Genomic DNA, 18,410 nt, shown 5'->3' on the forward strand with positions numbered 1-18,410 from the left:
CATGAATTTGAAAATGGGTGTTGACTCTGGTATTGTACTGAACTCTCGCATCTCTAGAATCTGTGACTCCAGGGGAGGAAAATTCCTCTACTGTGACATCAATTAATGGCATTGTGCTGTATAGTAAGCATGAATGGCAGAAATCCAGCTAGTCTCATGAGGAATGTAGCTTCAGGTTCTTTTGTTGTAATATTCAGAATTGGTTTAATCTGGGTATAAAGCTTTGTTAGTGCATAAATTTCCATCATTTTAGAAGAGAACATGAAATACTGTTTAGTTACTAATTGGAAGTGGGAGGGGATATGGACATTTTCTTCAGAGTCTAGGAAACTATTGTTTAAGTTTTATTTAATCCAAGTGAAGCTGGAAGTAGTATTATTTGTATAGGTGAACTAAGCTTTGTGCATACTAATTTTAAAGTTTAGTACTACAAGGTGCTCTTGGTAAATCCATAGATGACAGCAAATCAGGGGCAGCATCAATGTACATTTACACAGCCAGTAGATCCACTCAACTGATATAGTTTCTTTACCTCAAAAAAAGACCATACAATAAATTTGACTTGGCAAAATTTCTTTCATTTGGGGGGCAGGTTTACATGCAGTGAAATTTACTGATGCATTTCAATATATTTGCTGGTAGTTGGTAGTTATTCACATGTAAATGTTACCTTTCTCTCAGAAATAATTCTTCCTATTCTAAATTGCTATAGCTGAAATTGAGATGTTCTTATGAGATGTCAGTTTTAACATGGTACTTTGTGCTTTGCAAAGAAAAGGCTTTGCCTGAACGCCTGCCTGTTTATCTCAATAAGTGGCTGCTGAGGAATGTTGCAATGCCGTGCAGATGTTCTTTATAACAGTAAAAGTCTATTCATGTGTTTGAAAGTATTGGGTATGCTCTGATTGTAGTCTGCTCCTAGCTGATCTGATCTTGACTCAAACTTGGTAGTTACAATAAGTGAAAAGTGGCTGTCAGCATAGGGCATGAGAGGTGAAAACACTTCTAGCAATGAAAGTTGGATAACAATGACTTTAGTTCCATTAGTGAATTCATGTGTTTATTAATATTTGTTGATGTACAAAGGCTTCCCCCTTCCAATTTAAAATAATACTTCTAATCCGCACTGTCCTCCCTTTTGTTTCGGACTAATGCTTGGCACCTTTAAATATTTTTTTCTGTCCCTTACCACATTAGGAAGGAGAAAGAGAAGAAAAATAATTAAATAAAAGAGAGAGAGCGCAAACCCCCCCCAAACCCTTAACCCTCCACAGATGTTAGCAGAGTTAAAGCAAAGTACAGCAACAGCTTTGGTACAGGAAATGAGGGCAAATATCTTTTTCAGTGGAAACTATGGAAAGAATGTAAGTAGAAAGACTGTTGTTCAAACTGAAATTTGGTTAAGGTGGTAAAACTAAAACCTGTGCACTTAAGTGCCAAGGGACTTGTCTAGCACAATTAAGGCATTGATTTTATATCTTTTTCTAAATAAAGCTGGTCATAGTACAGACCCTCTGTATACCTTTTTAGGGCATAGATCCATTGCTGGTTTAAAAAAAAAAAAAAAAAAAAAAAAAGCTAAATCATGAACGAGGAGTTAGTTATATCTCTCTTGTCCAAATTCTTAGCTGAATGTGATCCTGGTTATAGTATGCAGTGGAAAGCCATCTATATAACAAGACATGTAATAATGTATACAATTCAAGGTACAGTTCTTGTTTAGCACGTTCAAGTTTTCTATCTTTTCAAAAACATTACATCACAAAACAGTTTCTCAAAGCTGTATTTATATCATGGAAAAAATGTGTTTCTTTTCTGCTGTGTTTATGTTAAATGGTATTACGTGAGTGCAAACTCATACAGTTTGTATGTTGCCTATGATGACCTATGATGATATCCTCAGATCTGTGATATCGTTCCTTGCTTCAGGAGAAAGCTTCCAGGGTAGTTCGCTATCATTTCAACCATTCACTATTTCCAACCACTCAAGCATCTCTCCCGTTACTAATAAATGATGGGAGTATCAGGACAGATAATGTCAAGGTAGGGCATACTTTTTTCATATTTTAAGCCTTCTTGAACATGACAAAATGGTATATTGGTTAAAATATTAATTCTGTATAGCAGTAGTCCCTCATTCCAGAAATCTTATTAATTAGTGAGAGAGTTATAAGAGGTTACGATATATCCATGAGTATATTCTTTGACAGAATACATTCAAAGAGCAAAGATTCTGGCTAGTTAGAAAGGTCTGTGGTAGGAGCAGGTGTAGGTGGCCCCTGCCATTCTGAACTCGTCAGAAGGCCGGTCGTATTCCTTTCCTGATTAACTGCCTGCTCAGGTCACAAGCAGGTCTGTTGTCCCGGCAGCTGGTGAGGAAGAAAACCCGGTGTTTGAGAAGGAAAAATCATGTTTCACCAACACTGTGGGGTCTAGGATCTGCATTCCCAAGGGAGCCAAAGGTGATAGCAGCTGATGATTCCAGCCTGACTTGTCAGGCTAAGGTGCTTGTCGTGCAGGTAAACTGCTTTTATTCTGGAATTCCTAACGTGAGGTATTGCTTGTATGGTGAGAGCGATGGCTGATGAGAGACATCAGCACTAATGACCCCAACCCTGTACCAATTCATTCAAGTTTGTTTTTGTCAAAAGTACTCTGGATTTGTGATTCACAGTCTGCTCATAAAGCAATGAGGAGCATAACAGATGCTAGGAGGCCACAGGAAAGCAGAAATGGCAACTTAGGAGTCAGTTCAGAAAGTAGAGTGGATAGGTTTACTCAAATTCGTTACTGCTGAGGGGTGAGTTTGCAGGAGGAACAGATAGGTGGGTGTTAAGTAGCAGTGTACAACTGTGGGAATTATGCTGAATAAATCATACTGTATCTAAGCGCTAATACATGGCTAAGACTGTGGTACAATTGCCATGCTTTATTAGAATTCCTTTTATACTTAGATGTAGGGGGTTGTCAAGGGAGTGGAGGAGCAGGAGTGATAGATAAGGAGGGTCAAGCTGAAGTGGGCCACTATAGTGGTTCTGAAGGATCTTACAGGTGAACAACCCATTGAACAAGCCAAAATTATAAAGGCAAAGAAGTGTTGTAAAACCTTTTGCCCTTTATCTCCCTTAAGCTATGAGTTGCTTGATGCTTTTGAAAGGCTCAGTATAAGATCTCACATCTGGAGATTGTCAATAGTTTTACTCGAACTCCTTGCTATATTACAAGACCAGCAAAATGTGTAAGTGCAAGAGATACATTAATACACCACAGTATTACCTCATGGTATTTTCTATCATCCAAATTGTTCATATGTTCAAGCTACAATGTTGTGTTTAGTTAGTATTGTAAAATGTGCAAACTAATTACATTCAGAAAGCTAGCTTTGGCATTCATCTTCAGGAATGGTTTTAGTATGTTTAATAATGCTGACATTTTCATTATAGTTTTGGACTTTTCCAGTGTGAGGCATGTACGGTGCAGTAGGCCTGTGTGGAGAATTTGGCACTTGTACGATATATAGCAGTCAGGATTAAATAACAATAAGGGGTTCAGTGAGCTGCACTGCAGATCAGATGTCTGCATCAGTGCATGTGCAGAGATTAGAAGATGTGTGTGCTGATGAATAGGCAGTACCCAGCGTGCCTGTGCTCACTGTCTTTGTGCGAGGCAAGTGATGAGAAAATGAGTATACGAGAGTATGTTTCTGAATTATAGGAAATATTTTATTAGGGCAGTAATAAATCTAGTAGGCTGAATTAAACATCCCTACATTTTTATGAAATATGTCATCTCTTTTGGATTGAGCTCAATTCCTCAATATTTATTCATCTTTCCATTATTTTATAATGATCTCATTATTATATTGTTTGGGTTAAAGCATTGTTTTATTGTTTGAATAATGTATCACTTAATTGCAATGTCCTGTTGTTTCTAATTTCTCCCTTCAGAAGTAGTGTATAATACAATTTTCTTCAGTTTGGATTTTCTTGTTTGCCTTTCTCAAACTCTAAAAAATTGTGCTATAACCTTGATTTTTCAAGCACTTTATGAACAAAAGCACTGCAAAATGATTGGCAGAAGTTTTTTTTTTTCCCTCAAGCTGTCTAGTCAAACTTTGTCTCCCTCATTCTGTCCCACAAGTAGTAGCAGCTGTATTTTTGAGATAAGCTGAAGTACAGTAAACTGCTGAACAGAAAAACTTCAGTGAAGAAGCCAGAAACCAAAGGATCAACCTGCTTTACGCCTTATCAGTACCCTGCATTTGTCTTTATTTCATATATAGTAGAAACTGTATATAGAATGCCTAGTAGTAAATGAAGTTTAGCAGGTTATGTTTCTTTAATTCATAGATGGTCACTTTTTATATGAATACTTTTATAATTCAGGAGCAAATTCACTTTTATGTGAAGACAAGAGGCTGAGTAAGCTGGATCATGAGTTCCCTGGCTAGATTAGTTAGGAGACTCTGTCCCAAAATCTGGCAGTGCCTTTGTAGCAGTGCTCCAACCACACACAGGCATGGTTATCTATAACCAGCCGTAACCTTTGGAGCACGGTAGGGTTTTCTTTCTTGTCCTCTTACAGCAGGAACTTACCGGGTGTCCCTGTGTGTTCAGTTGGTTAGTGAAGAACCCGACCCTAATGGCTGTGCAACATCCGAAAGGTTCACCTGCTTAGAGAGCCCTCAAACCAGTAACTGCTCGTGTCAAAGGCTTCATGTGGAGAGGAGAAGCTGTGCTGCTGCTCTTAACTCATTGTATGTGTTGTATCTGTGTCTGAGCCGATGTCCATGACTTTTAAGTGAGCGATCTCTTAAAGTTTTCAGCATCAATTATTTTCTGAGCAATGCGAAAAATATATCTTAAGGTCCTCATTATGTAAATGTTTAAAATTCTTTCATCAGTCTGGTTATTATTCCTGGATATTTTTAAAAGAGGGGTTTTTCCGTATGATTCATTTTCATGAACATATGGATCTATTTTGTGGTTTTGGGAGACACTGTCATCCAGATTTTCTCTGCATGTCTGAGAGTCAAAGGTTGGGGATGCTATTATTATATGATTGACTATATATTTGGTAACTTAGTGCTCCAGAATAGGAATTTGCATTATACACCTCCACTTCACTTTCTGATTTATTCTTAATATTTTATTTTGTCTTGTTTTCATCCCGATATTTCTGTTTTTGTGACTATGCGATTAAATGACTAGAATGAGGCATGTGGTGTGTGTATAAATGCATCCTCACAAACTAACTCCCCTCTTCCTCCTCCGTATGTGGATTAAATCACAGCTTCCTTGTCATTGGTGATTTTTTGGGTAAAATGTTCATATTACAAATATCTACCAATTAAACAGGGATATCCTTGTGTCACTCAACCACAAAGCATCTTTCTTGATTAAAACTCGTTGGTTTTAGCAATTATGTTAGTTCTTATATTGCACATGCCTAATCACATGTGATAGAAGCTACACTGCTACACCTCACACTTTCTGCACAAAGAAATACATCGAATTTAGCGGTGAGTGGCCTTGGTTAAAGAAGTTACAACTTCAATATTTATCATTGGCCATAAGCTTTTATTGTTTTATTTCACAAAGTATGATCTGTTGTTTTCTTAATGTTTTTCAATAGGAACTCTCTAAGCTGTTAGAATGAATGAGCAGCTTTCTGCTAAGTGCCTGGAAGGTGCAAAATGCTTGACTGTGTCCTTGCCTCCTGCTTCAGCAGCTGTGATTCCACGCAAATGAGAGGAGTGTAGAATTCTGTAAAACCAACAATGTCATCATTAATTCTCATCAGAAACACAGCTGTGAACTTTGCTTGTTATTTTTACAAAAGCAACTGGGCAAAGAAAATTCCAGTGTGCAGGAAAGAGTTCCAAGCAACTGGGGTGCACTGGGCTTTGTGTGTAAGGCATTGACCTTGAAATTTGATCACACAGGCTTTTTGTAAATGAATCTTTCAGACCTTGTGAGTGACGTGAACTTTGGCTTTACGGGCAAAAGACAGACTTGGTTCCACTAGAGTCACCTGTATCCCAGATGCAGGATGAATTTGCATAGCTTTCTTTTGAAAAACATGAGACTTTTGGTGCTTTTGTATCTTTTGCTAGGAAAAATACTAGACTTTTATTTCCTGTTCTGTGCCTAAAGAAATTAGTGGAATTATCCTGACCTCAAATGAGTATTAGTTAACTTACAAGTTTCTCTTTTCTTTTATAAATTGTTTGTATTTCTACACAGACAACCTAATTATTTGTGGCCCTGGTGCAGAAAAGCATATAAGCTTCTGTTTAAGACTGAACTTTTATAGGAGATCTGGTGTCCTGTACTTCTCCCACTTGGCTTTTCCTGTCCTTCTGGAGGAGGAGGTGTAAGTAGAGGAACCTGCCCAGAGTGGTTTTGTCACCTGTCAGATGCCATCCTTAATTCCAGTTGCAAACACAGAGTGATCTCACTTACCAGACATGGGTTTCCCAGTGAAGGAGTGTGCAGAGGGAAGGTAACGCATCTGCTGCGTCACTGCATTGTCTATCTGTTGGCCCATCGTTTGCTTAGTTACTGAAACTTATTCTCATTTGACTGTGGAAAGACCTTCCTGCTGCTTTATAATTACATATAACCACTATATGCTTTTGAGTATATGGAAGACCTCTGCTTCTGAGTACAGGGACTAGCATGATACAAATGATAGCAGTGAGGAATTGCGGCATTGCCCCACAGAAAACAAAGGAGTTTGGTTCTCCTACCTGTGTGTAAAACCTGCCCTGCTTCTAGTTTGGCAAGGCCATAAAATACACAGGCTTCACGTATCATAATAGAGGAGTTTTATCAGTCTGGCAGGAGCAGTATCACTGGTCCTGTTGTGTGTTTGCTGTGTGTGATATGCAAGCCTGAGGAAGAACTAAGAATTTTAATAAGCAGTCAAAGCTCCGGTTTAGCTTAATAGCTCAGTGTTACTGAAGGGTGACCTTCCTAGTTAGACAGAAAATGATTAATACTATCGTTTTTCATTTCTAATATTTTTGAGAATGACTGTCAAACGCTAAGTAGTATTAGTTGGTAAGCACTTGTTTTATCACAGTCTTAGCTGTTTCATTGTTGCATTGGTCAATGTAGATTTTCTGGTAATGTGTATTTTAATATTTCAAGGTTAAATTCATGTTCTTGTACTTATTGAAAGGACTTTTCCCCACAAAAACTAGAATGGGTGCAAACATTTTCAACTCCAAATAGAATGTTTTCCCTGGGGCAGTGCTGTTCACATTCTTCAAAAAGCAACCCCCCACCTTTCTTTTTGAATGCAAAAAGAAGAGCTGGAACCAGGTATCTCATTTTAAAACACCCTGCCATTAATTAGAATATTTTTCTTTTTTCTTCTTCTTCTTTAAAAATGTGTTTTCAGTACTCCATAGAATATACGCCCACACTGACTAGCACAGCTGTAACCTGACATTCCCAGTGGAGCCTTTGCACTTGCCATGTGGCAACCAGCTCTGCCAGACACACAAAGCCCCCAGAGCTTTCTCATTTCTTGCTCTGACCTATCATGAAGAGACACTCAGATGTGGTGAAACCACCCGCACCCTTGCTCATTTATCTATACTCATATACAAAAAAAGCAATGACAATTTCACAGCTTTTAAAGATGGTGAGTGAGTATGAATCCTCTTGTGAATTGAAAGGTCAGAAATATTTAATGAGTGGTAGATGAGCATTTGTTTTCTTTCTCTTTTTAAAGAATTTATCAGTCTTGCCACTGTGAACTAAGATTCCATATTTTCAGTTCACATAATTGCAAATATTACCATTTTCCTTTCTTTTCCCTACAAATTTTATATTTTTTTGTACCATTAAAGTTACTGTGCTGTAATTTCACAAAAAAAAAAATCAAACAAGCAAAATCCATAGTTTCAAATGCATTAGACCTGGTATTTTTGGAGGTGTGTGTGAACTCAGTCTTTATATGACTGCATTTACCCGTACAGCATTTTTTTAATTAATTTTATCTTCAACTACAGGGTAACGAAAGCTAAGGCAGTGTGGCATCTTACAGATCTTGTTATTTAGAAGTATGTGTTGTTACAATTCTGTTACTAAGAAAACTACTTAGAAAGAAGGCTACATTTACAGAAGAATCTGTATTTTTTTTCTTAACCTGGCTAATTGAATGTCTTCACAATAGAAAATATCTTTTTTTCTGTATCCTGTTACTCCCGATATAGCAGAACTTTCACTTCACCTATTAGGAAAGAATGTTTCTGCCCTCAGAATATATTACTGTTCAGACACACAGTGTACAGTCGTACGTGTTGTCTGAAAGAATTTAGTATTCAGAGGTACCTGCTGCTCTTGAGGAATGGGGCCAATAAATAAGAATCACTTAGAAAGACGTCCTTGGAGCAAGTCGGGCAATATGGTCTGTCCTGCTTAACACACAGACTATTAGTTTGTCATTTCTTCTCAGCTTCTGGCAATTGCTGATTTCTCTGAATCTTCTTGGCTTGCATTGGGTGAGTTGCTGTTTTGGGGGCCTTTTGGCCCCTTAAGAACATGGGTCATATCGATCATGTGCTTGTGGTTTTTCTGTTTTTCTTCTTATTGGAGGGACATGTTACTTTTATTGGTGTTTCAACACTTGCAATCACTGTTTCATATGATGGAGAAACAAATCTGCATTTCCTCAGTTTATTCTTATTTATATTTCCTATTTGTCCAATAAATTATAGATTGTATTGGACTCATGACAGTTTGTAAGCTCTCGGGATGCTTAGTTACAAAGCTTTAAAACATATAGGGTATTATGGCCCCATCACGTTACACTGTATCTACTTCTTGGAAAATAAAAGCCAAAATGAGAGAGAGAGAGAAAAAAAAAAAAGTAAAATAAATGTGGGTTTATTTTTTTGTTAACAGAAAACAGCTGCAACCACATCAAGGCATTTTTGTCAACTCTGTTGGCTTTGCTGAAAATTAAAGCCATAACTTAGTAATAGTCAAGGAAGATAGTTGTATGAAACAAAATCTGTTAGATACTTAATAGCAAACAATTAAAAACACAAAATGGCATGTTTAAAAACTCTTTCTGAATGTTAAATAACGTAATTACTTGCAGAAATCCTGTGTCTTCTGCAGAGGCCAGAAAATGAAAGTCATATTCAGTATAATAGATCATAAATACCAGCTCAGGAATTTCTCATGTTTTTGCACATACGTACAGTGTATGCAAGCAAGAATTGTTTGTTTCTATAACCTAAGAACAACAAGTGATGATATGTGGAGTCACACGTTCCAGAAAATGGCTAAAAATTGATTTAACAAGATTTTAGAAATGAGAGAAAATGTGCATAGTGATGCATGTATAATGCAGTTGTTTTTTTTTTTTTATCTACAAACAGAGCAGCTTAGATGAGTAAAATATTGAACTGGTCTTAAATTAGAGTTGAATTCTCTTCTGTTGATATCCTTGGAGTGGATTGACTTTAAATTCCAAGTGTGGTATCACTTTATATCATAAATTAGAGATTTTTACCATAGTTTAGTTCTCAAATCATTTTTTTAATTATGACTTTCCTTCTATACTTAACTTGTTAATTATTTTCATGGGGAAAAATAGTTGATTCTTGCCATTCAGTGACTATTAGTTTTTGTTGATTTACAAATGTCAGCTACACTAATTCCCTCTCTTCCCTATCCAAGAAAATGTAGACTTAATTACATATTTAATATGTGTCTCTTAGTTCTTAACAAGCAAAATTTCTTGCTTTGTAGATTTTTTGCTAAAAATTTCTGCCCTACCTCTTTTGGATATAAAGTCAGAGTTTAATTCAGTAGCAAGATAGCAGCATTTTGAAAGCAGTGAAACTTATCTAACAACATCCTTTAGCTATATAGGATATACACCAGTCAAATATGCCATACAATCAAAGCGAAGATATACATTTTAGGGCAAGAGATACCAGAATGCTACAAACATTGATTGTAGTTAGAGGAGATTGGGAAACATTTAGAGCTTCATTATGTTTTTAAAGTGTTTTCAGAAAAAAATAGCCCCATTTAAAACTTAACTGATTTTCTGATAACAGGGAATATTATCTATAGATGACTTCAAGAGTTTCCAAGATTTTAGAATACTAGGCCTCTATTTTCTTTTGTTTTATTTCAGCACTGGGAGATGAAAGCTAGTTCCTTGTTCTTCCTGCTTCTGTTTAGTTTCTCAAATTCAACGGCATCATGACATGATGAACATCCTCATTATATCCCATGCCCTACATTATATCCCAGTGCAACACCATGCAAAAACTCTAGAGCTCTGAGAAATGCAGTTTAGTGTTGATGTTATCAAATGAGAGAAAAAAACAATGTATTTTAATTTTCTATTTTTTTCTACTACTTTAACCACTGGCCACCTTCTAGGGTCAGCAGGGTGTGACCTCAGCCAAGTGCAGTCTTCTGCCCCCAGAGTATGCACAAAATTCTGGAAAATGATTCCCTGAGCCTCGCGATGGTTCTGATGTTGTGGTTGTGATGGCTCCTGGCATCACAAGCTTAATTTTCCTTTCAGTCAGTGATGTTACCAGATGCTCACCAATACCCTCTCTCATTATTTTCTTGGTTTTCTCATGTTCCTTGCCTAGAAACTTTTGTCCCTTCTGCTTCTCATCGAATAGTAGCAGCTACAGAAAACTGATGATCAGACCTTTTCATTTTTCCATATACAAATAGTGGAAAAAAATAGAGAAGGGAAAATGTAGCTAACAGGAGGCAGGCTGGCAGATGGAGCGTAAGCAAAAGATTTTCTCGTGTGGCTCGGGAATCCTGTTTCTGCCTTTGTAAAGAATTATTTCCTGAAACAATACAGATTTCCCCAAACCCACCCAAACTGAACTGAGCACAATACCACCAGATGGTGAATCATGAGTGCAGCACAAGAAGCTCTTAATTTCTGTATCCTTTATTCAGCTCTTTGTCTTTAATGTCATGCAATACACACAAGTTGCTGTCCTCTCCAGAAGCAACTTCACTATGAAGGCATCTTCATGAGCTGTTCTAGTTACAGTTTCTCTTGTCAACTTCTGAAATTAGCCTTGCAGAGGAAATCATCTCACCATGTCTTTAAACGCAAAGAAGCAAGCACTGAAATCCTAGCATAACATGCTGGGCACTTAGGAATTTCTTTGTGGAATTGATTGCATGGCTCTCATAAGGCCATCATATCCCCATAATGTAACTTAGCTAGCTAACCAGTTATGGGTACCACGAATGAATTTCCTAATGCAAAAGAACTTTGTTCTAATGGTTTTGAAACCTGCAAGAAGCTTTTTGGCATGACAGGACATCTGTGGCTTTGTAGGCAGCACGTAGCGGCACCACGAGGACTGCTCACAGGTGAGGGCTGGGGCCTGGCTGTGCGCAGGGGAGGCCTTGCAGGCCGCGGGGCACGCTGAGCTGCGCCGCTCGCAGTATCGCGGAGCTGCAAGGCACTTCTAGCAACTGTTGGCCAGTCAGGAATAACGAAGACTTGCCAAAAAACCTTGCCGTGACGGTATGTCCAAAGCTAGGGTGTTATTTCAAGAGATTCAGGAACTTCTGAAATGGAGCATTTTACCAGGAAGAAAAGCAGCTACATGGGAACTGATTATTAGATTTTTACTGAAATGCAGGGCTGTAACTAAGCTAACTTTAAAGCATTGAAATGAATTATTTCAAGCAAATAAAGCACCATAAAACTGTTCATTGTAATACTTTCAGCAGAAAAATATAAATCTAAAAATGTATGTAGAAATATAATCAAAATAAAATTTTCTCTCTGCTTCATGAGTCCTTAAGTAGTCCTGGCTTTCTAGTGTTTCTTCATTTACAATGTGCCATTTTATCATCATTTACTAGAATTGCCAATAATTATCCTGAATTATTAGCTTTCTCTACATGTTTTTATCTGGTTTTGGTTCCTGTGTGAGAATAGAAAACAATCCTAAAGCTTTGAACTTGCAAGCCCAGAGTCACAGCAGGTCTGTCCGTAGCTAAGTGCAAGTTTGCATTCCTACCCCATGCAGTAAGATTTTTTTCTATAGACACATGTCACAGAGGAATTCAGCAGAGAACAAGAAACCTTAAGGCGGAGAAGGGCCACAAGTGTATGAAAAACTAGCCACAGATAAACAGAAAAGGTCATTAGCAGACTCCTAATTTCCTGGCTAGGAATGGCTAGGAATTCATTTTTTGGATCGTTAACAGTAAAAAAAAAAAAAACCTTGGAAAGGAATAAGAATCAGCCTCCTATTAAAAATTAGCCAAAACTATTAAAAGGTTTTCCAATTTCTAATGGGAACCAGACCTAATGGCTCATTTTCCTTTGTCTAGAAGGCTGTTTCTGCATTTCTACTACGTTAATTTTATGTCCTGTGGCTTTAAAGATGTATCCTTAAGGACTTTTTTTTTCTGCATAGAAGTTGTAAATTATTTGCAGCGAGGACAATGAAAGCTCAGAAGTAGAATCTAGTGTCATTGTAAACCATTACTGTTGATTCCAAGTTTTGCTTTCAACTATTAACTAACTATGAGAAATTATTTGGGGCAATTGTGTATGAATGTTTACTTTGGAAACTCTTAACACAATTACTGTATTATGGGACCCCAGGTGTTTTAACGCTGTTTTGGTTGCAAATGCACAGCTGATTTTGGTGTGAGCTGCTTGTCCTTTATTTTGCTTAGGAGTTGCATGTTTCCCTGAACTCGGTTTCCCGATTTCAACAACAGTCTGTCTGCTTTCATGTCAATATAAGTTTCTTGCTCCTGGTTACCAATGGATGACTCAGGGACATTTAAGAGATATGTTTTCTTCTGCATGTTTTTCCTTAACTCTAAAATGACTTTGGCACAGGATAATGGCAAACAGTAAGCCCTTGTTATATTAAAACCTAATTTTGCTTGAGAGGTATGTTAAATCCTTTCTCCATACTTCATTGCAAGCACGTCTTATAAATGATCCAAAAGAAGGAAGAGACAAAGATGGTACGAAAATAAACAGTATTTTACCTCACCTGCTTTGTCTGCAGGCCTGGCACTGGGGAAGAAGATGTGCCTACAGGTTGCCAGACACATTCAAACTCTATGGCTGTTACAGTCATTCCCCTCCCTGTTGACCTTAGGCCCTAAGTCTCCCCACCTGGCTCCCTGGCAATAATCAAAGTAATTAGCCTCTGCACCTAGGAGTTAATTGGCAATACCAGCCCTATGACTTTCCTCAGAAAAGGAAAAAGGAAACATGGAGGTGGAAAAGCATATTGCAGTTTAGGTGGTGGGAAAAAGGAATACAGGGGGAAAAGATAGGCAGGACAAGATGATCTTCCTCAGTGCGCTCATTTTTTACTTGTTCATTCACACCAGATGCTGAATTCCTTTTGCTAATCAGTGAATTGTCCTGTCATTAACATAAAATTAACTCCATTTGGTCTTGGCTAAGAGCTTTAAGACATGTAAGTATGGAACCAGACTCTCAAAAAACATGTGGAACACTATATGTGGTTTTCCACATGTGAGAATCCTCTCTGGTATACATATAGTTGTGGTTACATAGCATAATATTCTGCTCTGTGAATATACTTACCCTAGCTGTAGCTGTGCTCTCAGAAGGAGTGTTCCTGTATTGCTGTGGTGCTCCACCTGGGTTAATATAGTTGGCTTCTTCCAGTGAGCATGTTCTAACAGCAGGCACTTGCAAACACTTGTGACTCTGCAAGGTAAAACACTACAGGAAGAAATGTAAGTGATTCAGCATGGGCTAATAGATTAGGCTTAGAGGGCAAGTTTGGAAATTTAGTTATAGCATCAAAATTACATACATTGATGTCAAGATTAGTTGAGTCTGTCTAGTTACCGTATTTTTTGTTAATCTAAATGAGGGCCCCTATGCACCATCAGAGTCTGCTAAGGACTAGTGCTTGTTTAAAAGCAATAAACATCTCAGTGTCTTTAGCACAATTATCTTCTGTTGTAGTCTTTGCAAGGGAACTTAGAGTGTCGTTGGGAATGATACTCATGTGCAGGCGGAGAACAATTAAAAAAAGCTGAATGCATCAGTATATCTCAGTTTAAGTTTATCAAATAATGCCTATGCTATAAAGTAATTGGGATGTAATAGTTGCTGTTAATTACCATTGATGTGTGAACATTTAAATACAGAATGGTGACTTGAAAGTGACCTTGAATGTCTATCTAATTCATTTTGTAGTGTCAGTTTATAATTTTTAATACCCAGAGCAAGTCTAACAATGGAAAAATAGTTTCTTCCTGACTGAAGAATTTCCCCCTTCATTAATATGAATAGTTTTCAGATGTAATTCATACACTCTGGGCTGCTCAGGCTACAGTCTCCTCAAGTCATATACATCAAACAGCATCATATCTCTTCTGTAGTTCTATAAGGAAAAAATGAAATCATGGAATTGATGTTGATATTTCCTTTAATACTGCATCTATGTCCCACCCTAATGTAGATAGTCATCATGCAATGAATAAAATCATTATGTGATAAAAATCCCTGCAAGCTTAGGGATTCATCAAATTGTCACCTACTCCACTGAAGCCTGGGCAGAACCAAAGTTTTAATTTTTTTAGAAAGGCAAATATTTGATACCTTTTCAGTAAATGTTGCATGCTATCTATAGTATTTATTTTATATATATATATATATATATATATATTATTTATAAAGATACAACTGTATCTTTATAATTCACATTTTGTGAGCAAATTATACATCCAAAATATGTCTGGTATTTTTGTCATTGACAGTTTTAAATTGTATAAATTGTTAGGGAGTACTAAGAAACATTAAGGATTGTAAAGACTAACTTCTCTTTGCAAACTCATTCTAAGGAAAATGCCCTTTTCTGTTTTTTTTTTTTTTTTGACATTAGTTGGTAATGTTAGTCATTGTCTTTAATATCAGCTTTTAAGAAATGTCCAGGAATCCTCCAAAAAATGATTAGCATTTGCTATTGTCTGAATAAGAGAGTGACTGAAAGGAGGGAGCCGACATCTATCTGAGCAACAGCCGCTCTCGTGAGCGGTAGGATTGTAGCGCAGAGGGCGGGGGTTTCTTCGGTGCCGCGCCGTGGGGCGCGCTCTGTGCCACGGGCCCGTGGAGGGTAGCGGATGTGCCGTGGGTCCAGGGCTGGGAGCAGCGGTGTGACATTCTGCGAGCGCAGCTAGAGGTGCCTGAGCAAGGCATGACAACCTCTGTGTGCTGGTTGCTGGTGCTGTCCAGATCCACTCCTGACCCTAGTTGTATCGCCCTCCTGGCTTAAAGTCTTCTAGCAATGTTCAAGTTGGGTTTAAGAAACTAAGATCCCAAAGCGCATGTGTGCGTGTTTACACAACATATCCATACATGAGAAAATATGTCCTTGGATAATTAAAACATCAGGATATCTTGTGGGAAATTCTAAGGGAGAGGCTTCTTTCTGACCTCTCAGTGTGTATAACCTACCTAGAACCCAGTGGAGATGTTGCAGAAATGGTAGAATTATCCATCTGATGCTTAAATTCAGCTTGAAATCAAACCCACTGATAACAGTTTAAGAGTTCTGCCAGTGCTGTTCTCTCTCTCAAAGTATTTTATGGTGCTACTTTTCATTAATTATATTTTGACAGAAAGAAATTCTTGCCCTATTTTTTTCAGACTGACGAACAAATGAGCCTCTCTGAAGAGCAGCTTAAGACCCTTCTGGAAGAATGTGTGCCGTCCCTGAGAACAATGAGCAACGTTGCCATGCCAAAATCTCAGGAATTTCTTTCTCGTGGATTAAGTCCGCCTTGTTACACAAGTCAAGATTCCACTCTTCACTCCCCATCTACTCTTTCCAAAATGTTAGTTGAAGACCATATTGTAGGGATGTTAAGAGCCCAGGAAAAGGCTGAACTTGAAGACAAAAGCTTATGCACAAATGCAGAGATTGAAATCCCTGGCTACTATCTTAGCAAAGCATTGGTTGATAGTCCTTTATCAAAGGATTCACTGGCCCAAACAGAGGAACCTGATGACCTAGAAGGTTTACCAAAGACGGGACATGAGAGTGTTACTGAAGGTTACTTTATGTCAAGAGTGCTCAGCACAACAAAGCTGAAGAAACCTGCTTTCTTGGGCGAGCCATTATGTTGCATCGGCGCTAACAAAGAGGCGGCCCGCGAGGCCGACATTCTCAGCATACCACTGCAAAGCCAGGGAGGTGAGACGCTGAGCAGCACCGCGGCGTGGGCTGCTGATGGCAGTGAAAAACCACACAGGCGCTCGCCAAAGGTATGCGCTAAGACATGCTCGTTACTATCACAGGGCAAGCATGTACTTTCTTATATACATGTATATATGTATATATATATATATATATATATATAAAGCCAGAAACAATATGCACAAAATAACACTATGTTTATCAAAATCCCTGCCTTGACATAATTGGCTGTGAGACTAGAACCATTATGAAACAAAATATTGATGGTGATTAGTTCTGGGAGCTGGAAAAGCCTGTTGACTACACATATGGAATATCTTTTTGATAACAGAAAATTATGTTTTTTCCTTTGCAGAGAACAAATGGTCCTGATAGTTGGAATGACAATTCACACAGAAATCCAACATTTCTTGAATGTTTTCAAGGGGGTAAACTCCATAGTATAGAAACAAACATAATGTAGCTGTATTGCAAAATTATAGATTGTTTTCAGGGATTTCAAACTTGATACCAAAATGATTAAATATTGCAAAATTTCTGTAAATTATTTTTCATTCAGTAAAGGAGAAGTAGACTTTATCTAGTGAAAAAATAAGTTCAGCCTGTTTGATGCTATAACAAGTTTTGGATATGTCTCTATTCTTTAATATCTTTTATTAAATGTAATTATATAGTAATTTTGTTAATAGATCTTCATTTACATTTTTAGCCACTTCTCTTTCTGGAAAACAAACTGTTTAAATAACCCAGACTTTAGCAAGTGCTTCTGCATCTTTAATTTCTTTCATAAAAATGGCGACAGAATGAAGAGATTTACAATTAGAGTGCTATAGTTTAATTGTAATAGGAATGAATCTCTTTTTCAGTTTGTCAAGATCTTGTGTTATACAGGTAGCCTCCCCCGAATTTGGAGAAACACCCCTGAATACAGGTAGCCTCCCCCAAATTTCTGCACACTCACTGGTATTTTAGAAGAGCATCTTAATGTCTCTCTACTGCATTAGAAGTCCACTGTTCAGATCTCTGCTGCTCCTTGCACTGCTCATACTCAACCTTTCTCCTGAGAAGGAAATGATGGTGACTGTTTTCAAGGTGACCCAGCCTGTGAGAAGGCAGGAAGGCACTAGCATGGCAGGCAAGCCTGGTTCCCAAGCTTACCTGCTAGTCATAATATTTGTCCAAATTGAGGCTGTAGTCAGAGTGCAAACCTGCAGAAAGGCAGTTTGGGGCCATAGGTTGGTTATCAGCTAGATTTACATGAGAGTCCCGCTCTTCGCATGGGTGCTCGTGCCAGAAGCGCCCTGCGCAGATGAGAGGCCTGGCGCCGTGGCGGAGCTGGCATCTGCCGGGGCAGCAGGACCTACTGCAGCAATAAAATGCTACCTGTTCCTTATCCCTCTGGCTTCCTGAGCACAACGGGGAGGAAAACTGAACTTTAACATGTGCCCTTAACATCATCTCAAGTTCTCTTTCACCTAGTTTGAACAGAAGTGGTTCTGTCAGAGCCACCTTCTGCCAACCTGGGTTTTTTTCTCTCCCTACTGGTGTATTTTAAGGTGGGGTGCATTAGTTGAAGCCGAACATGCCCTGTAACCTGTGGTGTGACCTGCTTGGGTAACTGTTGGGACCTGTTGGGGTAGAGGGAGTTGATATGTGGTAATTTTATTGCACAAGAGAGAAAAGGAAATTGCAACCAACCACACTGCTGTTAAGCAATTTTCTGTACATCCATACCTGCGTTTTCACGTATCTCATGGTAAAGATTTTAAGAGCCTGTAAAGTGACTAGTGTTATGTTTATCAGCTAATCTAAAGGTCTTTTGAGTCATAACCATGCATTGAGACAGGGCAATACAGTGTGGTGTTTTGATTACTTCAGCAGCAGTGGAGTAATGTTCAACCGTATAGACCTCAAATCCGTACAGTTAATTGTACATCTTGATTTAGCAGTCATTTAGCTACCCCAAATATATATATATATTTTGGAAGTGCCTTGAGTTTTTTGAACTCTCTAAATAGCTTCTTTTTTACTTAAAAAAAAAAAAGTACAAGGAAAATTCTTCACAGATGTCACTTTTACATAAGGCGAAATAAAAAGAAATGCAAAATTTTGAGTTTTAACTTACTACATTATGGATAATTGCAGAATATTTGTCACTAATTTTTATTTTAAA

The 18,410-nt window shown here is 38.0% G+C and overlaps 1 protein-coding gene across 1 annotated transcript in view; it reads left to right on the forward strand.

Moving 5' to 3' along the window:
• Positions 1 to 18,410, forward strand: part of FSIP1 (fibrous sheath interacting protein 1) — a 54,663-nt gene that overhangs the window by 33,237 nt on the left and 3,016 nt on the right. The window contains exon 11 of the mRNA XM_088536585.1: positions 15,688 to 16,305. Within this exon, the coding sequence (XP_088392711.1) occupies positions 15,688 to 16,305 (618 nt within the window). The remainder of the gene's footprint in view (positions 1 to 15,687; positions 16,306 to 18,410) is intronic.

Source organism: Tinamus guttatus, unplaced genomic scaffold (genome assembly GCF_059628265.1).
Source record: "Tinamus guttatus ecotype Peru unplaced genomic scaffold, ASM5962826v1 Tinamus_guttatus_pri_ptg000676l, whole genome shotgun sequence".
In the NCBI taxonomy this organism is placed as follows: domain Eukaryota; kingdom Metazoa; phylum Chordata; class Aves; order Tinamiformes; family Tinamidae; genus Tinamus; species Tinamus guttatus.